Genomic DNA, 24,611 nt, shown 5'->3' with positions numbered 1-24,611 from the left:
TTCTATGGAGTAAGAAAGCTGTCAAAAATATTCGTGCGCATAAAATAGAAATCCGTGCGTATTTGGGAAATCCGTGCATATTTGGCTGTAGTTGCGCATAAAATAAATATTTGTAAACTCTCAAATGAGTCCAGTCGTACATAAAATATATTGTGTGTATTTTATCCATCAGAATACGAATTGAAAAATTACGACGTCATGAATTACAATCACGAAATGAAAATTTACGATTACGCTTTCATCAGTACGAAAACGAATTCACAGACGGAACTTTACTGTCAAAAATACGTCATCACTTCACAGACATTATCCATCGAGCAGAAGAAACATCGATCAAGATCAAGACTGCACATGCTCAAGTTTGTAGCAGAGGGTAAAAACAGAGTAATGGCACAAGAAGCTACAACAGCGACCAACAATTGTGTTAATTAAAATCTATTGTAAAAATGTCTTGAATTCGGGAACCGAACGCTGCTGTATAATATTGTGTAGAAACACCTCCTTTGAACGGGAAATTGCACCTATATGTTAGATAACATAGTGGTAGCCAATTGGCTAACATCCGACGTAACGTTCTCCCAGGGCTAATTAGCAAATATCAGGTTCTCTGTATGTTTAGATTAAAACATTCACGACTCCAGCCACAGCGAGCATCAGTCAGTCTTCACTTCAGCTGCATTTCAGACAATGGGTTATACATGAGTTATAATGGGTTATAATTAGCAAATCCATCCACGTTACAGTGACGTTAAACTTACCGGTAAATACTGTAAACATACCAAGGTGTTGCCTGTAAACACGAACATTAATTGATGCTGGAAGCTGCATTAAACTGTAATGTGTAACATTTCATTGGCTGTGACGTCTGTAACCAGGACAGTTTGGTAGTGTTTGGTGTAAACTGGGACATTTCAGCGTCCCGAGGAACTTTTGGTGGCATTTCATGCGAAAAATGCAGCGACTGACTGATGCTCGCTGTGGCTGTAGCCTTGAATGTTTTAATCTAAACTACAGAGAACCTGATATTTGCTAATTAGCCTGGGATACGTTACGTCGGATGTTAGCCAACTGGCTACCACTATGTTATCTAACATATAGGTGCAATTTCCCGTTCAAAGGAGGTGTTTCTACACAATATTATACAGCAGCGTTCGGTTCCCGAATTCAAGACATTTTTACAATAGATTTTAATTAACCCACTTGTTGGTCGCTGTTGGAGCTTCTTGTGCTATTACTCTGTGTTTACCCTCTGCTACAAACTTGAGCATGTGCAGTCTTGATCTTGATCGATGTTTCTTCTGCTCGATGGATAATGTCTGTGAAGTGATGACGTATTTTTGACAGTAAAGTTCTGTCTGTGAATTCGTATTCGTACTGATGAAAGCGTAATCGTAAATTTTCATTTCGTGATTGTAATTCATGACGTCGTAATTTTTCAATTCGTATTCTGATGGATAAAATACACACAATATATTTTATGTACGACTGGACTCATTTGAGAGTTTACAAATATTTATTTTATGTGCAACTACAGCCAAATATGCACGGATTTCCCAAATATGCACGGATTTCTATTTTATGCGCATGAATATTTTTGACAGCTTTCTTACTCCATAGACTTCACTGTTACATGCATCCAAAACATATCAGCTTCTCCTCCTGTGTTATTGGGATCTGTGAAATTCAAACCACAACACCTCAATTGTAGCTTCTGGGTTTACATGTATTTTGAAAAATTTAAATTGTTTAAATTGAACTAGGCTAGTTATCCAGTTTCCTGACATACTTTTTGGCATTTTATTTATTTGGTTTGATTGATTGATTGATTTTTTAAATTTACTTATTGATGGTGACAGATCATATAATAAATAACAAAATATAAAAGAATAAAAAACTCACAAAAAATATTAAATTTATGAGTGATGCGCAATTTAGTTTTGAGTTATCCAATATATTTATTCAGTATGCCTCCCCACTTTGCTGCCGTGCTTTGACTCCCGATTTCATTTTAATTCTGCATTCCCAACACCGCTCCTGCTTACAAGTCAGTCCAAGTCAAATATGTCACACTTCATTTTCCAACTTTTTTCTAAACACCCCTAAACGCTGCACAGTGGAGATGACAGGCTTGCTGAGAGTGCTGACACATGTCCAGGTTTAGCAGTAAAGAGTGGAGGGGAGAGTGTGCACCCCTATCCCGTACCCCCTCCACACACACGCACACACACATACGCACACACACATACGCACACACACACACACACATATGCACAATCAAAGGGCATAGCAGAGGCCTTGGAATCTGACTTTAAGATGAGTGAGGTAAACAAACTCCAGCCGCCAGAGCAGAGAGGAGGCAGGAGCCATGATGATTACTGATTGGGGATGCACAAGGCTGCTGCTGCTGTTGCTGCCGTGGTAACCTGGAGAAGCAAAAAAGACTATTTGATCCAGTGGAAAATATATTCTTTACAGATGAAAACTCCACAAATACTAGAGGCAGGTGTGGGTAATGAGTTATGTGGCTACAGTTACTTGAGTAAACCACAGCAAAGGGTATTTTAAAGAGTTTGTTTGTTTGTGAGTCTTATTTTTCTACTGTAGTTATAACATGACAATAATCCTGATTGTCCTAATTATTTAGATGAGTACTAATTAATTAGATTTATTTTTTGTTTCCCGTTGTTTGAGATTATTGTATTTTGATTAAATGTGATTACAATTAGCAATAACTGCACCTTAATAAAGCAAGAACCTAGATTTAATTCATAATAAGCAAATTGTTTATTGGAATTGTAACTACTTAACTGGGGTGTTAGGATATTAATAAAGTAGTTACTAAGCCTGAATCACTGTCCATTATAAGTTTGCCATTTTAAAAGTTACTGGCTCCGATTCCACAGGTTGGTAGTGTGATTCCAGCTCACACCGATGAATACTGTCTTTGTGTCCTTGGGCAGGGCACTTAACCCCCTTTGCCTCCAGTGTCTCTGTACACTGGTGTATGAATGTGTGTGTGAATGGTTTCCTTAATGTAAAACGTTTTTGAGTGATTTGTAGATAGAAAAGCACTTTATAAATCTGATTAAGTACACCTTAATAAGCCTTAATAAAGACTTAATTCATAATGAACAAATAGTTAATAGGTTAACTAATTTCTTAATTTGGTGGTTAAGTTTAGCATATTAGTTAAGTTACTTATTAATAAGTCTGAATCAGTCATCGTAAACTATTTTTTTATTATGAGTTAAGTGTTTGTTGATGCTTTATTAAGGCTAATTAAGGTGTAGTTATTATAAATTCTTTCAAATTATGACCCAAATAATCACAGTTAGGTCTATTTTATTACATAATCAACTTGGGCTATTTTGAATGTCTGACTATTTTTTCTGTTTAATTCATATTTTTTCAAACAAAATTGGACTTCATTCTTGACACATTGTTTTGTCCAGATATTTTATCACCATCCTTGTTAAGTCTACCATTCACTAGTCCCGTTTTCTGTTGAAATTATATTTTGGAAGAACAAGTGAAAAACAAATCCAAAAAACATGAGGACACTTGGAGGACACCATTAACACATATCTGACCAACCAATTACACAGGAGCAACTGAGTGCATTGGGTTTGATGATTGACTAGAGATTTTTCACACCTTTTCATAATATGACACTTTATATGGCTCCAAGCACATATCCGGTGAGCAGTTGTTGGGTGGGTGAAGCAGACTTGTTGATTCAAAAAATGACAGAACGCTGGAAAGATTGGTTCAAGATTACATAAAAACAACACTATTCCAATCAATCAGTCAATACAAACGCCACCGCAGTGCAAGTCTAGGGCACTTTCTCCACAGCTTGAGCCAGGATCTTGGTCCATATTAGCTTAGCAAGACTATATAAGACAAATGCATCATTATCAGTATTAATTAAAGGTCCTGTATTACAGAAAATTTAATCCTGTAAGATTTAAACTATGTTAGAATGTTGTTTCCTCATCAAAAAAATACTTGGAGTTGTGTTTTGTTTTCTTCACACATGTTTGAGTAAGTCTGGTTTATTAGACCGTCTACATCTCCAAAGCTCAAAGAACGAGATTAGCAAATCTTTTACCTTTTGGTCAGTGAGATTAGCAGGGCTGAAATCATTCAAATGATTTTTGTGAAGGGGTATGGAGGTTAAAAACACAGTGGAGCACTTTTCATATTACCACACAACATCACAACCTATAGCAGAGCGTTTTCTGTTTGAGAGAAGAACTGATCCTAAATATGGAGGGTTTGCATGTTAAACATGTGTGAATGAAACAAAACACAACTTCAGGTATGTTTGTGATAAGGAAACAACTTCAGGTCATCTTCAGATCAGAAAATTGTGACACCTGAAGTAGCCATATTATTTTGATTATAGTAAAGTGTAATTCTATATTCTGAAAGTATCTGTGTTTGAGCATGGTGTTATGTTACACAGAAACACTAGATCACTTCAGGACAGTCCTTTGGTAGCACTTGTAACTGTAGTTTTTCATCCAGAGACGACACAGGAAGTTGAAGTGCACTTTATTATCTCGGAAACTGTTAAATTAAGGTTTTAAAAAGGTAATGCATTCAGCTCTGGGACTGAATGAGCGCTCAATGCTGACATGAGAGATTTGATCGCCAAACAAACCACTATCCGTTGAGTGATTCAGGCAGATGGAGTTTGGGCTCGCTGTGTGTCCCCAGTGATTTTTGTTGATGAAGTCTTGTATTGATCCAGAGGTAAACCCACAGCTCCGAGCCACTGCCAAGTAAACAAGCCCATGGAAATAATTATTCAGCAGGTTTCTCAGATTCGATGATGCTAAAGCACTACGGTTATCTTACATTAGCTTGTAGTCTCGCACTGATAATTGCATCAGAAACTGTTTAAATAGTAATGAATAGATCAACAGTGGTCTACTGGGTTGGGTGTTCGCTAACTGATAGAGAGGTTTCTGATTCAGACCTCGCTTTAAGTGCATATGACATGTTTTTCTAATTGGGGTTGCACCGATACAAAACTGATATCAGATATCGGGCGCTGATTTTAAAAATTTCGATGGATCGGCAATCGGTCACTAAAATATCAGTCTGATCGATATCCCATTTTGGTATATAAAATGGTGTAAAAAGGCAATATTGTGTAAAATATCTTGTAATATTGAACTTGTATTGTATTTTCAAAGCAGTTCTGTAATTACTTTATAAGATTAAGCCATTTATGGTTAAAGGAAATTGGTATCATTTGATATTGAGTATCGACATATTCTTAAACCCATAGTATTGACATAAGTATCAGAACATAAAAAGCTGGATTGGTGCATCCCTATTTCAAATAATTTTTCTTGGTAACAGTTATGGAATTACCTCTATGTATGCATCTACTGCCAGTGGCCAACCAGGAAGTATTTTTTCTATCAAATTATTAAATATAATTAACTTAACTAGGTTTCAGTGATATGTCAAGTGCAAGAGTCTCCAAACTGTAGCTCAGGAGCTACCAGTAGCGTTCCACCCCCTTCCAAGTAGCTCGCCGAAGGATTTCTGAATTACACATATTGTCCTGAATAAGTAAACTTTGATTGATTAAATGTCTATTACCATTTTTTGATACCTGACTAATAAATGGATAATAGTTTATGTTCTATACGCATCTAACTGTATCTCATTTAAGGCTCACCGTGACACTTTAATATACTCCATTTCTTGTGACCGCTAAAACTAGAAGCTCTCTGTCATTTTCATTAAGTAAAGGTAGCTCACAAAAGGAAAACGTTTGGAGACCCCCGATGTTGTGAGTCTAATGTCATATACACTTCCAATGAAATCCGTTGAACTACTACTAATTTCTTAAATAACAACTAATAATAATATAAGGTCTTTAACCAACAACTCATACTCCTTACTGCAAAAAACTAGGGTGAGTTAGTTTCAGTTTAGTTTCATACAGATTTGGTGAAATATATTCACGCCTGAAAACTAAAAGATTTTTTTTGTAATGAAATATACCTGGACAATTTAGAGATTACACAGACGTCTTCAGACTAGGACCAAAAAAGCCCTGCACCAAGCAAAACCTCGCAACCCCACTGTGACTAAATGTTTTCCTGAATACAAATCAGTTGTCCTGTAAACTGCTATTCTAGGCCCCCTGGATGACCTTTTAATGCAGTCTTTATTTCTGTCTTCTTTAATTTAGTTGATATTGTAGTAATTTATTTCGAGTGGCCCAGATGATCATAAAGCTTCATCTTGTGTTTGAAATGACTTTGCTCTGGATTAGCATAAAGCAGATCCATCACTGTCCGAAATCTTAATCACGCTGTCTGCTCCTCAGCTCTGACCGTCTCTGGGGTCAGACCTCTTACATGTTTTTTTTTTCTTTTGTCACAGGTGGTTATAGCTTTGTATGCAGGCCTGGTACAAGCCAAAAGTTCACATTTTAAAGTGGGACTAACCACCTAAACTCCACCAACAACCACATTTCAGATAGAGCTGTTAAACTGGGCAGTACCAAAAGGATTCAAGAAAAAAAGTGACAGAAGACAAAGGGGGGGTATAATTGGTCTAACAGGTATCCACACTTCAAACTCCATCCCTGCAGCAAGGTGTTATTAAGGTAATCATAAAGGGCAGTCTTGTGCAATATCACCAACTACTGGAAATTGCAGCGGTCACTGGAGTCAGCACAAACTTAGATTTTGGCGTTTTTGACAAGAAAGCTGCAAATTTACCTAGTTAACTAAAGTTGCCACAAAAAAGACTAGGTATAGTAAACCAACGGTTCCCAACTTTTCAGACAGCGACCCCCAAATGTTAGGCTACAGATGACCTGACCCAGTCAGTTTACTTTCTGTTTATTTTAATAGTCATCCTTGGTTTACTCACGTTATTACTGCAATGATATGTTTAACAAATGAACTAAAAGTAAAAAGAAATACTTTCATTAATATAGGCTATTTCAAAATAAATAAATAAATAAATAAATAAATATGGAAATCTCAAGATCTATTTGACCAATCACATTGTTCCTCATATGTTCAGATCCCTTCATTCTCTTCTTTAGTCCTCCATGTACTGCCCAGTTTAACAGCTCTATCTGAAATGTGGTTGTGGGCTTAGTTTAGGTGTTTAGTCCCACTTTAAACATTTCTCTATTTGTAATGACTTGAAAACCATAAAAGTCTGTAGCCCTGTCGTACGTAGATTGTTTCATTTTCAGCGTGTTTTCTCAGGTTTATTTCTCTGCTAACTGTCTCCCTCTCTCACATGCAGGTGCAGACCACAACCATGTGCATCTCGGTGAGCCTGAGTGGATTCGTGGTGCTGGGCTGTATGTTTGCTCCCAAGGTCCACATCATCCTGTTTCAGCCACAGAAAAACGTGACCAGCCACAGACTCAACCTCAACCGCTTCAGTGTGAGCGGGGCCGCCACCACCTACGCCTCCCATGGTATGCAACACCGGGCTCCCAACATTTCTACACCGTATCAAATACTACATGTTGTCTAAATAATTACAGTTTTAATGCAGAGATCAAAATCAGACATTTTTATTTCAGGTGCGAGGTTGCTTCTTGTCTATGGTGAAAGAAATGCTTTGGCTAGAAAATATTGTATGGTGCAGTTGGGTGATAAGCTTAACCCTTCATAGATCTAAGCAGGAGATCAGAATCAGAAATTTTCTTTAAAGGTGCACTGTGTAACTTTTTTTACATCCACCACTTGCTTCTTGTCCATGGTAATAGAATTACTTTACCTGGAAAGTACTGTTCTATGGTGGGTGCAATACGGTGATGAACTTAACTCTCCATAGAGATAAGCAGATGATGCATTCAGTGCACATTACAGGTTAGTTCTGTGGAGAGGTGACTATGCACTGAGGTGTTTTGAGCAAACAAAACACCTGTAATCAAACAAATGCCAAATATTGTGAATGGGACAACAAGCTCTTGAGACAGAATTCCCACAAGACTGATCTCGTGGGATTTTTGCCTAAAAAAAGAGGTTAATCAAGCTGAGCAACTTCTCTTGAGAAGCTGTAATAAAGCAGTGCTACAGTGACAGCAAAACTATAAAATTAAATGAATAAAAAGTTGTAAAGCCAAAAGTGTGAACTGAATGGCACAATTTATTTATTAACATCAAAATTATATCAAAATTTCGTCTTGTCTCATTTTCGTGAATTGAATCTCACGGCATGTCTCATCTCGTACAAATTGTGTCTCATCCCATCCTTACCAAATATGTATAACAAAAATTACATATTGTTCCTTTACATTTTAACTACATAAAGTTATGCTGCTTGAGAACTAGATTTAGACAGAGAATTTATTTTCCATCAAAAACAGGGCAGTATTGTGAATATTTTTTCTGAAAAATATGCTAAGTGTATTTTCTCTCATCTGGGTCTAATCAAGTTAGATTTTTTTAGCCTTTTCCGCTGTTATGACACTTCAACAAATTGCTTGGAGAATTATTTTAAACACCCCAATAAGTCCTGATCACTTTCAGCAAGTCACTGGACTGATAATGTGTAGAACTCAATTCAGACTGCTACACTTATCAATCTAATGAGCACATTTCCAGTATCATTTTGGTGTAATTACCACTTTGAGTCATAAAAAGTGCATTGCATAACTTCATAACTTTTGGTAGAGGGTCCGCCGTCTGCTTGATTCCATGGAGATGTTACTGTTGTGGAATGTTCTAAAGCAGACATGTCAAACTCAGGCCCAGGGGCCAAATTTGGCCAGCAATATAATTATATTTGGCCCACGAGATTATATCAAACATGTATTAGAGCTGACCCGCCGGCTACAGATACACATACAGAGACATTTTTTTTGTTATTAATTTATATTATGCTTGTTCTGGATTCATTGTTTAAGCAAAACTATTATTAAACATTTATTTTAATAAGAAAAGGTTTAATATTACATATCTCGAAAGAAGAGAAAACATGCAGATGTTGTTGAAATTTTGCAATAAATAATTAGTCCCAGCCCATGACTTAGTCCCAGTTTTTAATTTTGGAATTTGAGTTTGATATCTCTATTCTAAAGTATGGCATTTCATTCAACCATTTCCCATGGAAACAAGCAGGCCAAATCACAAATTACAGGTCAGATATGTGGAAAAATGGGCCTGCTCATGTTAATAATGAAAGTTTTTGTGGTAATTTTGGGTAATAAAAACATTATTGAATAAATACAGTATATATTTGTTTAATGCCATACTGTGGAACATCTCAGGCAAAGCAATAACATGATTATTAAGACAAGCAGATGGCAGATCCTCCACCAGAAAAGTTACACAGAGCACTTTTAAAAGGGCTTTCTTTTGTGTACAGTCCAGATAACAAATAATTAAATTAGTACATAATGTCAGTAACTCCTTCGACTCTTATCTCCTTCTGTACAGTGGTAGTAAGACGGTTTTCCCTCATTTTGACAGCAGAGAATGTCAAAATGTGTCACTTTGTTGTATTGTTCTAACCCAGTGCCACACTCCTGCCACACTCTAAATCTGGCCCTGTATTCCTCCTCTTCCTCCTCTTCCTCCTCCTCTGCAGCAGTTATCATTTATGTATGATTGACAGGTTCAATCATGAGCTAGTTAGACAGAGGGCTCCAGCTGACAGCCTGCACTGAGCTCTGCAGAGGGAGGGGCCCCCGGGAGCCTGACAGATCCTGAAAAACACTAGACTATACACTGTCACTACATACAATTGTGATTGCTGAGTACAGACTTCACATGCTTACTTTTAATGTTTCTTTCAGTCAAGCATGAGAGATTATTTTCCTGGTTTGTAATTTTTCATTATTTCAGTTCCTTTTTGTTTCCTTTATCAGATGGAGCTGTGACACCTCTAATGGATCTCGGGTTTGTGCCTAATGTTAAAGCAGACATATTATGCAAAATCGACTTTTCAGAGCTTTGAATCATGTTATAGCTGTTTCCCCTCACCATTAACTCAGCCAAAGTTGCGTGTTTGAGCAATCTTTAATCAATGACACACATCGGCAGCATCAAGTAGTAATTTTAGTACAAATGAAAAAAATCTGTGAGTCATTAGCATGATGTGCAACTATCATGACATGCCAATAACTTCATGGCTCTTTACTCATTTACAACGTCAGCTCCCATTGGGCGCCGCAGTTTTCTAATGCATTTGTTTGAAGCTGATTAGATGAATATTGTGATTTAAAAATCAAATACACCAAAATGATCAACAAGTGTTATGGATTATAACTTTATAGCAGGTGCAAGCACAATACTGTATGTCTTCTTTAAATCAATGGAAATTTTATTATGTTCACTAATATTAAATTCGAAAGTTAGCATTCATTCAAGTGTTTTGACACTATAGAATAAATGTATTTACCAGCAGTGACCCAGCATCTTATCGGGTTGTTTCACGGCTCTTTTGTTTTTCTTTTTGACTTTGTTTTGGTTAATATATTTATTTCTATGAACGTTTTTCACTGCTGTCATAAAAAGATTTTGGACTTGATACCAAGCTATATAAACTTTGAAAGACTTTGTTCCTGACTTTTATTGTGCTTAGTTCAGGAAAACATCATTATCGAAACTCACTGCATGATAAATGAAAGATTTTTTGTTTTTTTTGTAAGAACCATTTAGGCACGTTGTTGACAATGCCAGACAGTTGGTGCAACATCAGAGTAAGAGACGAGACTAAGTGAGTGGAACAGTTCCTCACTTATGGTTCAAACTCTAGTACATGGCTTTAAACTGTGTGTTGCCAGACAGTACTCACAATTTAACAACAACACTTTATTTTAACAATATTAATTTTAGCTAGTCATGTTAAATATTATTGGCCTATAATATTGAATACAAATAGGGGTAGCTAAATGTTAAAAAACTATTTTTGATGAAAAACATATCTTTAGTTTTGGTTTGTTTCATTTCATTAACACACAAGCCCCTCATATTTAGGCTGAGTTCTTCTCTCAAACAGAAACACATGCTAATACAAGAAGTGCTCCACTGTATTTTTAAACTCCATACATCATTTGGATGATTTCACGGAGCTTTGGAGATATAATTAACCTGGGTTACTCAAATATAGGTGAATAAAACAAAACACAACTCTGGGCATATTTTTGATTAAGTAACAATATTCTAAAAGCTCACAAGAGTCAGTTAGAAATGAGGTTATTTGAATATTTTATATGAAAGTACAATGTAATCTATAAAGAAAAATGGATCTTTCCTCCATCTGGGATTATGGCATCATCACATTCTACAATCTGAAAACTACCATTGGAACATGTAACTGAATGTATATGTCCATACTAACTGATCTCTACTTTTGTGCCTGCAGCTTCTGTGAGTGCGCACTTTGTCCCAGCGGTGTGTAACGGGAGGGAGATCGTCGACTCCACCACGTCCTCCCTGTGAGCCCCCAGCCCTGCCCCTCGACTGTTAGACCACGCCCACCGACAAACCCTGCTCCGTCGGACTCTTTATACATAAATACCACTGCACACACATGGAGCTCAGATATGGGGAGCACTACTGGTTGTAGAGGTAAAAGTACCATTTGTTTTTCCCATAGACTTAAAAAGGTGTGTTAAAAGCATCAGGGGGGTTACCAGTGTTTCTGTAAATGTACTCTTTAAAAATATTAAATAATCATGAGTACACTGCAAAAAAAAAAAAAGAAGAAAAAAAAAAAAAAAAAAAGAAAAGAAAAGAAAAAAGAGGCTAAAATTACTTCTGAATTTGAGTGATTTTAACTTGGAAGGTGGGAAGGGTGTGTACCTTCAACAACCTCGCTCCTGATTGGCTCCTGATTGATACATATGCTTTGAATTCTATATATGGAGTTGTAAATTACAACAATGGCTGAAATTTAGCTGTTGTGCTCTGGCATATTTATGAAGAAGCTGCTTGCTGACACATTGTTTAGTATGCACTGATTCAAATAATTACACAAATAATTTAATTAAATTTGCTGTTAGCCTCGATTGCCCCCATTTGGCCTTAGTTAAACTATGGGTGATGTCAACACTCCGGTCAGTCCATTGCTAATGCAGTCTTTGATATGGCCAGAAAAAATATTTATATTGAATCTATTCCAAAACTCTAAATTAAACTAAATGCATTTAAGCACTTAAAACTCAAATTTAGGAGAATACATGCAACTCGAATTTCGGACTTCCGGTCATTGCACATTGCATACTGGGAAGGATTTTCCGAAAAAGTGAGCATCAAACTGCCATGTTTGTTTTCCCAGTGGGATGTGTCTATTGACAAAGCTGATTTTTTCAAGTCTTTTGAACCATATCGCTTTTGTTTCTGGTTCTGATATTGTCATATGTTAGTTTTGGGATTGGGACATTGTAATTGTGTGGTTGTTGGATGTCCCACTGTCGAAAACAGGCTTTGGAAGTTTGCAAACTCCATAACTGTAAAAGGGGAATCAGATCTGTGTGACTGCAAACCTCCGTTCAAACTGTTTCCCTTCCCAATGGAATAGAAAAATAGTGAAAGGCGAAGGCGATGGGCAGTACTGATACACAGGAAGGATGAACAAGGTAACCTTTTGCTGCTTAAGAAATTATCCAGACTTTGCAGCCAACATTTTGTTTGTGGAGCGCCATCAAAGCGGGATCCCGTTTGTTAAGCGAGAGGTGCAGAAGACAAATAGGCTGAGGTCGCACTTTCTTGTTCATCTGGTTTTACAGCAACATCGCGTCTTGGTTGCTTTGCAGTGGAAGATGTTTCTTGGCGAACACCTGGTGCCTTTCGCTTTGGTGTTGACTTTTTATATTTGTAACCAAGGTTGAGTGCGGAATCGGGATTTTACTTTGATGGTGCTCCACATACAAAATGTTCACTGCAAACTTGAGATTCTTAGGCAGCAAAAGGTAACCTTTTTCGTCCTTCCTGTGTATCAATACTGCCCATCGCCTTTGCCTTTCACTATTTTTCTATTTCCGTTGGGAAGGGAAACAGTTTGAACGGAGGTTTGCCGTCACACAGATCTGATTTTCCTTTTGTAGTTATGGAGTTCGTAAACTTCCAAAGCCCATTTCTCGAGCCGTTTTCCGGTGTTAGGACATCCAACAACCACACAATTACAATGTCCCAATCCTAAAACTAAAATATGACAATATCAGAACCAGAAACAAAAGCGATATGGTTCAAAAGACTGGAAAAGATCGGCTTTGTCAATAGACGCATCCCACTGGGAAAACAAACATGGCAGTTTGATGCTCACTTTTTTCGGAAAATCCTTGCATGTATTAAGAAAGTAATAAGTAATAGTAATAGGTAAGAAGTAATTTTGACTCCTATTTTCAGATTTTGCAGTGTTGGTTTGAATCATGCTTTTAAACTGTTAATACACTTTCAGTTTCTGTGGGAAGAATGAATGTGAAATTGTTTTTGTGCCAACCCAGAGGCACTGTGGAGCTCCATACACGCACAAACAGACCAACCAACGTGTCTCTGTGGACTTAGAACTGTATTGTATCAGATGTAGAAATGTGTAACTAAAATTAAATTATTTTCTAGGGTTGTACATACAGAGAATTGACATTGTTGTAAGTAGAGAAACAAAAGAACAAAAAATAACAATACGTTTTTAGGAGGAATTTTTTGGAGCCTGTTTTGATAGCTTTGTTATGACGATGCAGTGTACATAAATGTGCTTGGACCCTGCTCATCTGCAATACTCCCTTTCTATTCATGCTTTTTGTAGTTCTCATTGTAATAATGACTGATGTTTGCATTTCTAATGTGTCTGTATATTTGTATTATACTACTGATGGTTGAAACAGCACAATCTGGGAGCTATTGTCATTTAAAGGGGCTACATTATGCTAGCATTAGCTGTAGCGTTAGCCGTAAATCTTGGTTTGCTCCATGAAAATATAATAAGATCTAGAAGATGAATCCAAGATGGTGCTGTATTGTTTTCAATGGCCTGTGCTCATTGACACCATGGATCTGATTGACACATATAAGATTTCTTCTTTCTGAATTACTGCCTGAATACCGGCCTTATGCTGCCAAACATATAACGTCAAATGTGCAGTTCTGGCCAATCAGAGCGCTAGCTGATCGTGCAGAGCTAGGCTAAATCTTATGAAGCTAACTTTCAGGCATTTTAACGATTTAAAAACTCAAAAAAGTTCATATTGTAAAATTACAGAACAGTTCCTACATAATCTGTCAATGCCCTGTCATCCGAACACAGGCTTTGGTTTACACAAAATGCATTGTGCTCTGTGGGAGAATTCTTTCTTCTGGGGAGCACCTATGGAGCAGCCACTGGTCGATCTCGCCCCGGGACAGAGGGGGAGTGTCTTATCCAGTTCTTATTATAGATCTATGATTTGCTCGTCAGCAGGAGGGGGGCTACATGGGGCCAGAAAGGACATGTGCAGCCCACCATCATGATGATTGGTCAGAAATGATCACATGAACACAGCCAGCTACAGTGAGCAGGGACGACGTAATGTGGAAATTCATTTAAGATGGACTCATTGCCTCTTTTGTACAGAAACCCAATTTGTACCTTCAGTTGAACTGTGTGTGTCGACACACAGCACTGACACTATTTAGGGAAGAAAGAGTTATTACTGAGTAGGGTAAAATAAAGAACACTCTACAATAGTTTTACTTCATAAAATGTTAAAATATGTCAATATAGTGTTATTAGCTTTTCATTGAACACTAGTGTGAAAAAAAATCTAATCTTAATCTGTGTTAAATTCAGCTATGAGGAGTATTACACTTTACCAATGTTGAGCCTTCAACACTTTTTAAAAGTGTAGTTAACAAATTCTAGTGTGGAGCCTATATGATATGGTTAAGTGTTAAAATGAGCAATAAGAGTTGAACTGACTTTTGAATTTGCTGTGTGAAAATATTTTTAAGTATTTATAGGTATTTATATTAAGTCTACAGATTATATAGTTTATTTATATTACGTATATCACAAAACTAAGCATTCTAGCAAAGATCTTTGAATAGGCCGGTACCCTATTAGGCTGCTTGTTATCAGCATATAGGAGGGCTCAGTTTGTGATTAGCATGTAGCCTAAATGGGAAAAAATTTGGGCACAGGGCCTTTAAATAAGACAGGTTTAGTCAAAGGTACGAAAGGGGAAAACACATGGGCCATTGAGCTCAGCCATTTGAAAACTCAGTGCCACAGGATACAACCATTGATACAGTCACTGAACCAAAGCACCAGGCTTATTTCCAATGAAATATTATTAAGTTATATTATTAAGTTGTAAAAGGTAATTTAACATAATGTAACCCCTTTTTAATGGGACAAAGGGAGAAACAGGATTGAAAAGGGCAGCTGAGTGAACATGTACAAAATACTTGGACTAAAAACATTTGTTTACACATTTACATTCATGTGTTCTGATCTTTTAGTGTTGATTATGTTGTTGCTTTCGGTACAAATGTTATTTTTTCTATTTAATCATGGAATCCCTTTATCTGAGGGGCCGTAGTAGAGACGTGTTTCATAGAGCAGCCTCCTCCCTCTGTTCAGAGCTCAGAATGATCAGACTGGTTCAGAACATGGCCTTGGTTTAGCGTACACATGCATAATATTACAGACACTGCTGCTATGGAACTTGTCATTACACCCACGTCCACTGTCTCCTGAAAGTTGTGATATTATTCAAGTCATATAAAAATTGCACAACATAATATCTTGATTTTGCCTTTTTTTAATACCATAGGATGTCTTTGGATGTCTTGTCACTTCATATTTTATAACTTGAGATGTATATATGTATAGTAAACATGTGACTTTCCAGGACGCTATTGATACTTTGCAGTCAAGTCACACATGGACGGCGGTGGGGGGGTGCATGCATGTCTATGGAAGAATGTTCAGCAGTTACCATGGTGACGCAATGCCCAGTATGTTTTTAGATTATCTGAAAGCTCAAGAAGAAATGCAAAATGGATTTAAACAACACATTTGCAGGAGCCTGTGATCGATACGAGCGTCCATGGTCCCAAAATTGACTAACTGAAAAATTGTTGGCTATACTAGCAAGCTTGTGAGTGTTATTTGAAAGGGACCTGTTTAACAGCACAAAATCAGCTCATTGTAATTATAGCTAAACCAATTCTTTATGGTCACATTGTGTTTAAACATAGCTCAAATTAAAGTCTGATTTGAGTAATGAACCTTTAGACAGAGCAGTGCCTCTAGTTAGCTTCACCCCCCAGGGAATTATGTCAGCTGAAAAGTATCAATAGTTTATCTGTTTGATTTGGCGTGAAGCGTGGCTGTTGTCAACATGACTCTAGCAAAGAGATGTCTGTAGTGAAGAAAATTTAAACGTCCAGTGAAAGTATTTGGATTTCAAAAACATGCGGGAACAAAACATTACTATAATATAGGTACGAACAACACAAAATCTTGAGTTGGTTTGGTACATTAACTTCATCAGTGAGTGTGTTTGCATACATTTACCGTTTATCCATTTTATGATCAGGTTTTAAAATATCCTGGTAATGTTATTTGCCTTTCGTGCATAATGAGGTGCACAGTGAAATGTACAGTATATGCAGCGTTCTCAAGATGTCAAGTAGGCCTAAAATAAGGTTTAAAATGTATAGAAAAGTCAGATAGAATATGTTTATCAGTGGTACATGCATAAAACAACTTTACCAAAAATGGCAGTACCTTGTAACTGAGCTCACAAAGCATCTTATTTTCTTATTATAAACAAAACACTGCAATCAACTCGACAATATGGCCACCTTTAAAGAAGACATTTGTTATAGTTGTTTCCTTCTCATTTTCCCTCTCAAAGTTATATTTAGAGTGATTTGTGCATGCTTGAGTGATCTTTATTGTCCTGTATTCATGACATCATTGCTTCGATCTACCCCGTACGTACCTGCTGTGACGTACTTATTTCGTTCTCTTTCTTTTTTTTTTTTTTTTTTTTTTGTCGGTAATATCTCTTTGCCATTTCAGCTCAATTTTTTTTTTAAATCTGCTGCTCTCTAGTGTGATCTGTAGGGTTTTTTTTATGACGTTTAAGATTCAGTAAAGGGGCTAGCAGTAATTTCTCTCATTGGGCACTGCAATTTTCCAACCTGGTAATCATTGGACTCATTTTAGATCAATATAGCGATTTAAAATGTCCAAATTAAAACATAATGTTCCACTAATGTCATAGTTAATATAAAAATGTCTTCTTTAATAACCATGCTGTGGCTTTATACACCAATCTCTGACATATTTTTACACTTCATATTTCTGGCTTATATTTACTCATTTCTTGTAAATACCATGAATATTTCTATTGCATGTTTTTGTAACGTATGACCATTTTACAACTTCACTTTTTATATCTTATGAACTTCAACAGGGAAAAAAGGGCTTTGTACAGTATCGTGCACACAGCAATATACTGTCCGTGCTAATGCTGATTATTCATTCATTGTAGATAGAGCTAGCATTAGACTAGAGAGAATACGTCAGTGATGCTATAAGAGAACTAGTAAAATAGTCTAACTTTTTGTTACGCCTGAGCAAAAAATGTAAATACTTTGGTTTGCTGGTCTTAGTCTTCAATGAATGTTTGGTTAACGTGACATTACACTCAAATCCATATTCACATACACCATACATGAACTATATATACAATGAATTAGGAATAACAGTTTGGTAGGTTGTCTGTGTAATCCTTCGTAGTCCATGTAGGTTTCATAGAAAACCTATATAGAAGATTTAAAGGTATACTATGTAACTTTTTGGCTGGGGGTCCATCACTCGCTTTTTTCTGTGGATATGTCATTGCTCCGTCTGGAATGTTCCACAAGATGACATCAAACAGTTCTACCTTACATTCACTAAATTTTAGGTGGTTTTATGGCTCAAAAATATCTAGAAAACCGGGCATTTTGACAGTGAGCAGGGTCGCCTCTTTACAGATCTGACCTGTAACTTGGTCTGGTTTGGTCTCCAAGATTGAAAAGTTTAATACTATACTGTGAAACATTCCAGACAAAGCAATAATATCTCCATGGAGGAAAGCATTTGACAGACCCTCCGCCAGAAAAGTTACACAATGCACCTTAAACTGGACAAAATGTTTGAGTGAAGATAAACACGATATAAGGCAGTGAACCACCAGTTTTCATTAAGAACTGAAGAAGCCACTTGGATGAGCAGTGAAATGCCTTCACTCTAAAACTTTTGTACAGCTAACAGCATAAAATTTAATTTTTGCTATAATTTAGTAGTTATACAAAAATGCACTTTGTTAACAGCTGGCATCTGGTATCAGCTGTCAATTATGCAAATCCTATGTACTGGTATGAGGGTTAAAAACACTATACAATGCACCAGTTTCGACTAGTTAGGGAGCTCAGTAGTCCCGTCCACTTCAAAGTCCGCTCCAGTTCCAGAAGTAAATTTTTCATAAATTTTTAGACATTTTGAAAAATTCTGATATTAATAGTTCAAAGGCATAGCGGCTAACCAGCTCTGTGCTTACTAATATCCCTAACGTGGTTGTTTTCAGTCCAAAAAGCATGTTTAAAATGCAAGACTCTGTAAAAGAAATTATAGGTCTTGTGGTCATTAGTTACCACATAGCAGGTGAACACTGAACTTTTGGACTTTTATTTTATTTTTATTTTTTTCTGAAAGTCTATGGGAGAATCACTGTTGAGCTACATTTGAAATAGTTCCAAGCTCAACACAATTTTATCTTAAATTACTGTAAAATTTTAAATATGTGGGTTTTTTGTCTATATAATCTATTTAAAATGCATATATTCGTTCAGCATTAACTATTTAGAAGTGTATTATGTAACTTTTCTGATGAGGGGACCGCAACATACAGTATGGTATTAAATTATATGAGCTGTTTTTAGTCAAAAAATACTATTAAAACCTTCTCAGTGTGAATGGATCTGATCTGTAACATTACACGCAAGGCAATAACACCTCCGTGGAGAATAGCAGGTAGCGGACCTTCCATTAGAAAGGTTACATATTACGTCTTTAATTAACAAAAACAATCTCATAATACATGTATTTAAGGTCGACTTTTACATTTTTGGAGGTATATATGATGTCAGCTGCGGTTTTCTAACTTTACTGCTAGATCATTTAGCTTGAATTATTTGATGATACCATGTCACATAATAGGAAAACACATAAAAACTAGCCCGACTACTGAATTCAAGAATAACATTGAGATTTCCAGTCTGAATTATTTATGAGCTCTGTCTTTTCTAAAGGAGGAAGTAGAGTGCTGTATGAAACACATGGGGCGTCCCTCTGTGCCCGCTGTAACAGTAGTGTTCTGAATATGGCTATGTGCCTTATGTATGTGTGAATGGGCAGAGGCACAGGGTTATTGTACAGACCTATGTCCACTCATGTCCAGACAGGAGATGTAGTTAAAGCTGGGGTACCTGACTTTTGTTTTCTTGTATTTTGAAAAATGACTGAAAAATTACTAAATGGGACAACTGCATGCTTATAATTTTAAATAATGTTTTGTTTTGTTTTTTCAATAACCTGGAATTAAGTGCTAGAACAGTGCTCTGATTGGCTGTGCTTCCACTCCATTCAGTTTTCCTTCATTTTCTGAAAACATTGCCCTCAAACTTGAAGGCACTTTACCTGATATTTACACTTAAAAACGTAAAAAACAGAACTGGTTCATTTCAAACAATTTGCAGTGGTCCAAAGTTATTCCTCACTTACCTGAAGCATTCCGAACTATTCACCACGATGAATACGCCGTCATAAAAAAGCTAATGACAACTAGCATGCTAACGACACGCTTCCTGATTCTCACAAGACAAGGCATGCGTATATTGACGATGTGCCAAAATCTGAACACTTCCTCCATTTGCGGTTTCAAAATCAGGTACCCCAGCTTTAAATATTCAACTATGGTGGTTCTGAAGGGCAAGTCAACATGTTACACCGCTACATACATACTTGGGTCATTTTTAGTGAGTTATCATGGTTGCGTGCCCTTCAGTGCCACTGTTAGTCAATTTTTCTTCTTTATCTGTTCTCAAATGTCCTTCTTAAAGGTCCAATACTCTGCATTTTCACCCTTTTAAAGCTCATTAAAATTTTAAGAGAAATTTGAGTGCAGTGAAAAACATATTACTTTACATTGTGGATTGCTACCTAATAATGTCACAGTGTGGAACAGTGAGAGTGAAATATGTTGGATTAGTTAAGCAAGGAAATACAACAAAGCACTCCAAATATGTTTTCTGATATATATTGCATAATGTAATGGTTATAATTGTTCTGGGGAGTTCTGAGATGTTAAAGTACATATGACAGATTTTTTTCTTGTTTTTCCAATTGGTTTGGTTGGATTGTACCTGGGGTAAATGTTTGTCATAGTTTTACATCAGCTAAGTGGCAGTTTGTGGGTGAAAAGTTGAAAAGTACAAAAATATAGGAAGTAGCATTGAGTTCTAAAACAGAATAACACTGAACATTTTATGCAAAATACAAGGACAATTTACTCGCTGGGAACACTTTTTCTGACAGTTTAAACATTGACTTCATAATTATCATTTATGTAATTTGTTTTTATGAGTCTAATCATAACTATTGTGCAATTTCAACAAGTTTTGGCCCTCCTTAACTTAACAGTTGCTAGGTAACAGATCTATGTAGGTCTATGTCATAACAACTGCCCAAAAATAACACATAATAATAAACACTTTTTTTTTCCATTAAATCAGTATTTAAACTGACAGAAAAAAAATTGCTTCTTTGCACATAAATTGTCTCTGCATTTAGGATGGAATTGATGATACTTGAGTTGATCATTTTAGAACTCACTGCTACTTCCTGTATTTTCCAACTTTTTGTTTTTCACTTTTCTTCACAAACTGCCACTTGATGTAAAACTATGATAAATACAATATGTTTCACAGGTTCTATCCCACCAAACTGTGTCAGAATTACAAAAACATGAAAACCTGCCAGAAGCACTTTAAACAATGGAATGGGGAAAGTGGTTTTTGTTCATGTGAAAAAGTGCTCCAAAACACTGCAAAATCTTTAAAGTATTCAGGAACAAGAATATATGAATAACAAAATTTCAATAAAAATATCAGATAGAATCCTTTAGTTCTAAGGGCACAACATACATTCTACTAGCAGAGTATTGTCCCTTTAAGCAGCCCTGTGGTGCACTGGCTGTGTGTTCACATGTGTGCTGAGGAGAGGTATGTGGCCCCGGGGCCCGTAGCTGCTCAGAGTCAGCTGTGGCTCTCACCAAGGCAGTGCGGGAGGGGCCCGAACACCTCACCTGCAGTGTCCCTATTAAGCCCCGACTCCCCAGCACACACATGTGCACACACACAGATCTACCATACCAAATGTGTCCTGACTCTCCTGCCATGTTCTCCGCTGTGGTCTATTACCGAAGCAGACACTCATCTAGAGTTTTAATAAATGATTTCTCACTGAGACCAGTCCAGGGTGTCTTCTCGTTATTTATAATCCTCTTTCTTTCAGGAATGTTGTGTTTTCATGTTCAAGACTGTTTGGGTCACATTAAAAGGTCCAAGCTGGTACAAGTCTAGAACTGGCTCCAAAGTTTGTAACTCAGTGGTAAGGTTATTATTTGTGCCATGTGTGTGTGAATATTGAAGGTTTGAAGGTGCATAGAGTATAGGTAACCCTCTAGCCACCGCTTTCAAAATATATAGTGTTCATGGGTGCACTTCTGGCTCCATTCACTCTGTTTCCAATAGCCTCTATTCACGCATGTGTCACAAACCAGGAAGACATTTGAAAAGATGCGATTACAACTTCCGGTGGGCTCTGTTTGCAGTAGTAAGTCTGACAAAATCTAGGAAAAATTAGAAAATGGCCCAGTTTTCTTCATCTACATGTCACTGTAGTGTTCCATTATGTTCGGCTAATTAACAGTTACAATCATACCTCAGTTTTCATCATTTCCCCACTGACGCACAATTCCGAGCGCACAGGGTACATGTAATAGAAGAGATGAGGGCACCAAATTCCAGATTATTCCAAACAGCACATACATATGCATTCCTCATTTAACCGCTGATGATATTTACTTCAATTTAATTTATCACCATCAGTAGGTACACTGGAAGTTGTAATCGCATCTTTCCAAAAGTCTTCCTGGTTTGTGACGTAACCGTGAATAGAGCCTATTGACTTTACACTGAAAAACTTTCATCCCTCTCTCTCTAACTGCTGTTGTGAGACTCGTCATTTTGGTCTTAAAATGTTTGTATTAACACGCTCTACATGATCCTAGTGTTTTTATTTCTCTATTTTGTCCATAAATAAATTCCTATTCCTAATATAGAGCAAAACACCAGAAATTTGCCCCTATAACTGTCATTGTGCGCTTTATTTGACTATGGGTGACTTCACACTGTCTTAGTTCACTTCTTTATACACCCTTATGATTGAAAGTATAAGGGTGGTCAGGTTCTGGACAGCGGCATGGCAGAAGTACAGCGTTTAAAGAGAGCTAAACTGAAAAATTACCTTGTGACTTTAATGTAATTTGAGAGGGACTTGTTTGACTATACACTCAGCTCACCTGCTGTAGTTCAAGCTAAGGCTGTGCTCAGGCCGTGCACAAGCACAGATTTCCCCCGGCGTGAATGCAACCACTAGTGCCTCGGCTCCACATGTTTTGGACTTTGGCACGGTTGGAGGAGGTGAGCCAAAGCATGCCTTGCACATCTATCACTCCTGTCATATGCAATGATGTTACTCATAAGAGAAAAGGCTCCAAAACAATGAATAAGGACTGCAGAGAGAGCCAGAAGTTATGCTGTCTCTCAACCCGCTGCTCCACACTGTTTGTTGTTTAATCCAAAACCTGACGGAGCATATCATAGAGATATTTCATGCCTCTGGGCTTATATCTCCACTACAGAGTTAGCTCTAGATCTGTTTGTTTACTTGTGCTAATGTTGTAGCTGTACATGACGTCACTGGGCTGTGATTTGGTTTGTTTGTGCAAGTGTGAGTGCAGGCCACAAGGGAGCCTACCAATGTTAAGTATTTAGGGGTATTTCTGAAAGTAAATCTGTAACCCTTTACCCTGGCCCTAACCTTAACCATTGCTCTACAATCTAACAAATGCAGGAATATACAGACCCCCACAGAACATGTAAAAGAAATGTCTATTGTGAGTGAAGTAATTTCTTTATAGCCCATGTTCTAATTATAACACTGTTGAAACACTGAATAAATTTCACAGGTGGAATGGTTGTTGTAGCATTTGGGATGGTGATAGTGGCCAAATCGGGGTTAAAAACTATTTGGCTAAAAGTGAAGAGTGAGAACAGTCTGGCCTGACCAATAAAACCCAAACAGTCAGTCTCTTTATTCAGTCTTTTGTGCTAAACTAAAACCATAATAAAACACAACGTGCAATACAAACATATGAACAAAATGACCAATTCAATTACCTACTCGTGCCCACCTGATGCCATAAAGAATAAGCTCAGGTTAAAGTAAATGGTCACATTTTTACGCAAAGCGCTTTACAACAAGGAACCACTCACCCACCGATGTACGAGGTGGGTTAAGTGTCTTGCCCATGGATACAACAACATGTATCTGTGGGAGCTAGAATCACACCGCTGTGGGGTGGCAGATTTTTATTTTTTTTTTTTTTTTGAGAGCAGGATTCCAATCGTCAACCTTCAGATGAGTGGACAAACGCTTTACCAACTGAGCTACTGCCATCTGGAGTAACAGAGCTTCAGGCAGAGCAGTGCCTCCAGTTAGCTTTTAGACCCCGAAGGAATGTTGTTGAACTCATGGAAGGTAGAGACTATATTTTTGAGACTGAAAACTAGGACCTACACCATAGTGCTGCTTACAGGTAGACATGTGCATTATATTCTTTGGATGAGTCCTCAGAACATACTATTTGTGATGACGTCCATACACAGTTTACAGTGCATACAGCCCCAGGGGGCTGTGTATTCTCTGGAGCCTTGGTTGTGTCTGCAGCAGATGTGAACTATTATCATGTACATGTGTTCATTTAGTCTTTATGTAAAGCAGGTTAAGGCAGGCTTTATTGTATCATATGAATATATTTTTTCAAGTCAGACATGTCAAACTCAGGCCCAGGGGCCAAATTTGGCCCACGATATAATAATGTTTGGCTCGCAAGATCATATCAAATATGTATTAGAGCTGGCCCACCGGTTACAGATAGGCTACAGAGACATTATTTATTTAAAATTTTGTTATTATTTTATATTATGCTTGTTCTGGATTTAATGTTCTATGTTTTCAATAAATATTTTGTTTGGCCCACAACTTAGTCCCAGTTTTTCATTTTGGCCCTCTGTGAATTTGTGTTTGACACCCCTGCTTCAAGTGATCCATCCTTTAGAGCAGAGCAAAGAGCAGAGCCAGGATCTTGGTAAGAGGGAGTACCTAGCTACGATAAGATCATGGGATGAATTCTACAGTTTTAGTCAGGGGAAATAACCAAGTCTCAGAGTTTATGATAATAACTCAGGAGTAAACTTGTTTAAATTAGGCTAAAAACTGTA

At 37.1% G+C, this 24,611-nt stretch overlaps 1 protein-coding gene across 1 annotated transcript in view; it reads left to right on the top strand.

Moving 5' to 3' along the window:
- The window catches only part of grm3 (glutamate receptor, metabotropic 3), a 64,345-nt gene extending 52,898 nt beyond the window's left edge, over positions 1-11,447 (top strand). The window contains exons 10-11 of the mRNA XM_020934718.2: positions 7,294-7,471; positions 11,371-11,447. Of these exons, the coding sequence (XP_020790377.1) occupies positions 7,294-7,471; positions 11,371-11,447 (255 nt within the window). The remainder of the gene's footprint in view (positions 1-7,293; positions 7,472-11,370) is intronic.
- The last annotated feature ends 13,164 nt before the right edge of the window (positions 11,448-24,611 follow it).

The sequence above is a fragment of the Boleophthalmus pectinirostris genome, unplaced genomic scaffold (assembly GCF_026225935.1).
Source record: "Boleophthalmus pectinirostris isolate CB_2022bp ecotype Guang Dong unplaced genomic scaffold, ASM2622593v1 HiC_scaffold_2, whole genome shotgun sequence".
Classification (NCBI taxonomy): domain Eukaryota; kingdom Metazoa; phylum Chordata; class Actinopteri; order Gobiiformes; family Gobiidae; genus Boleophthalmus; species Boleophthalmus pectinirostris.
This window is presented reverse-complemented; position numbering and strand designations above follow the sequence as displayed.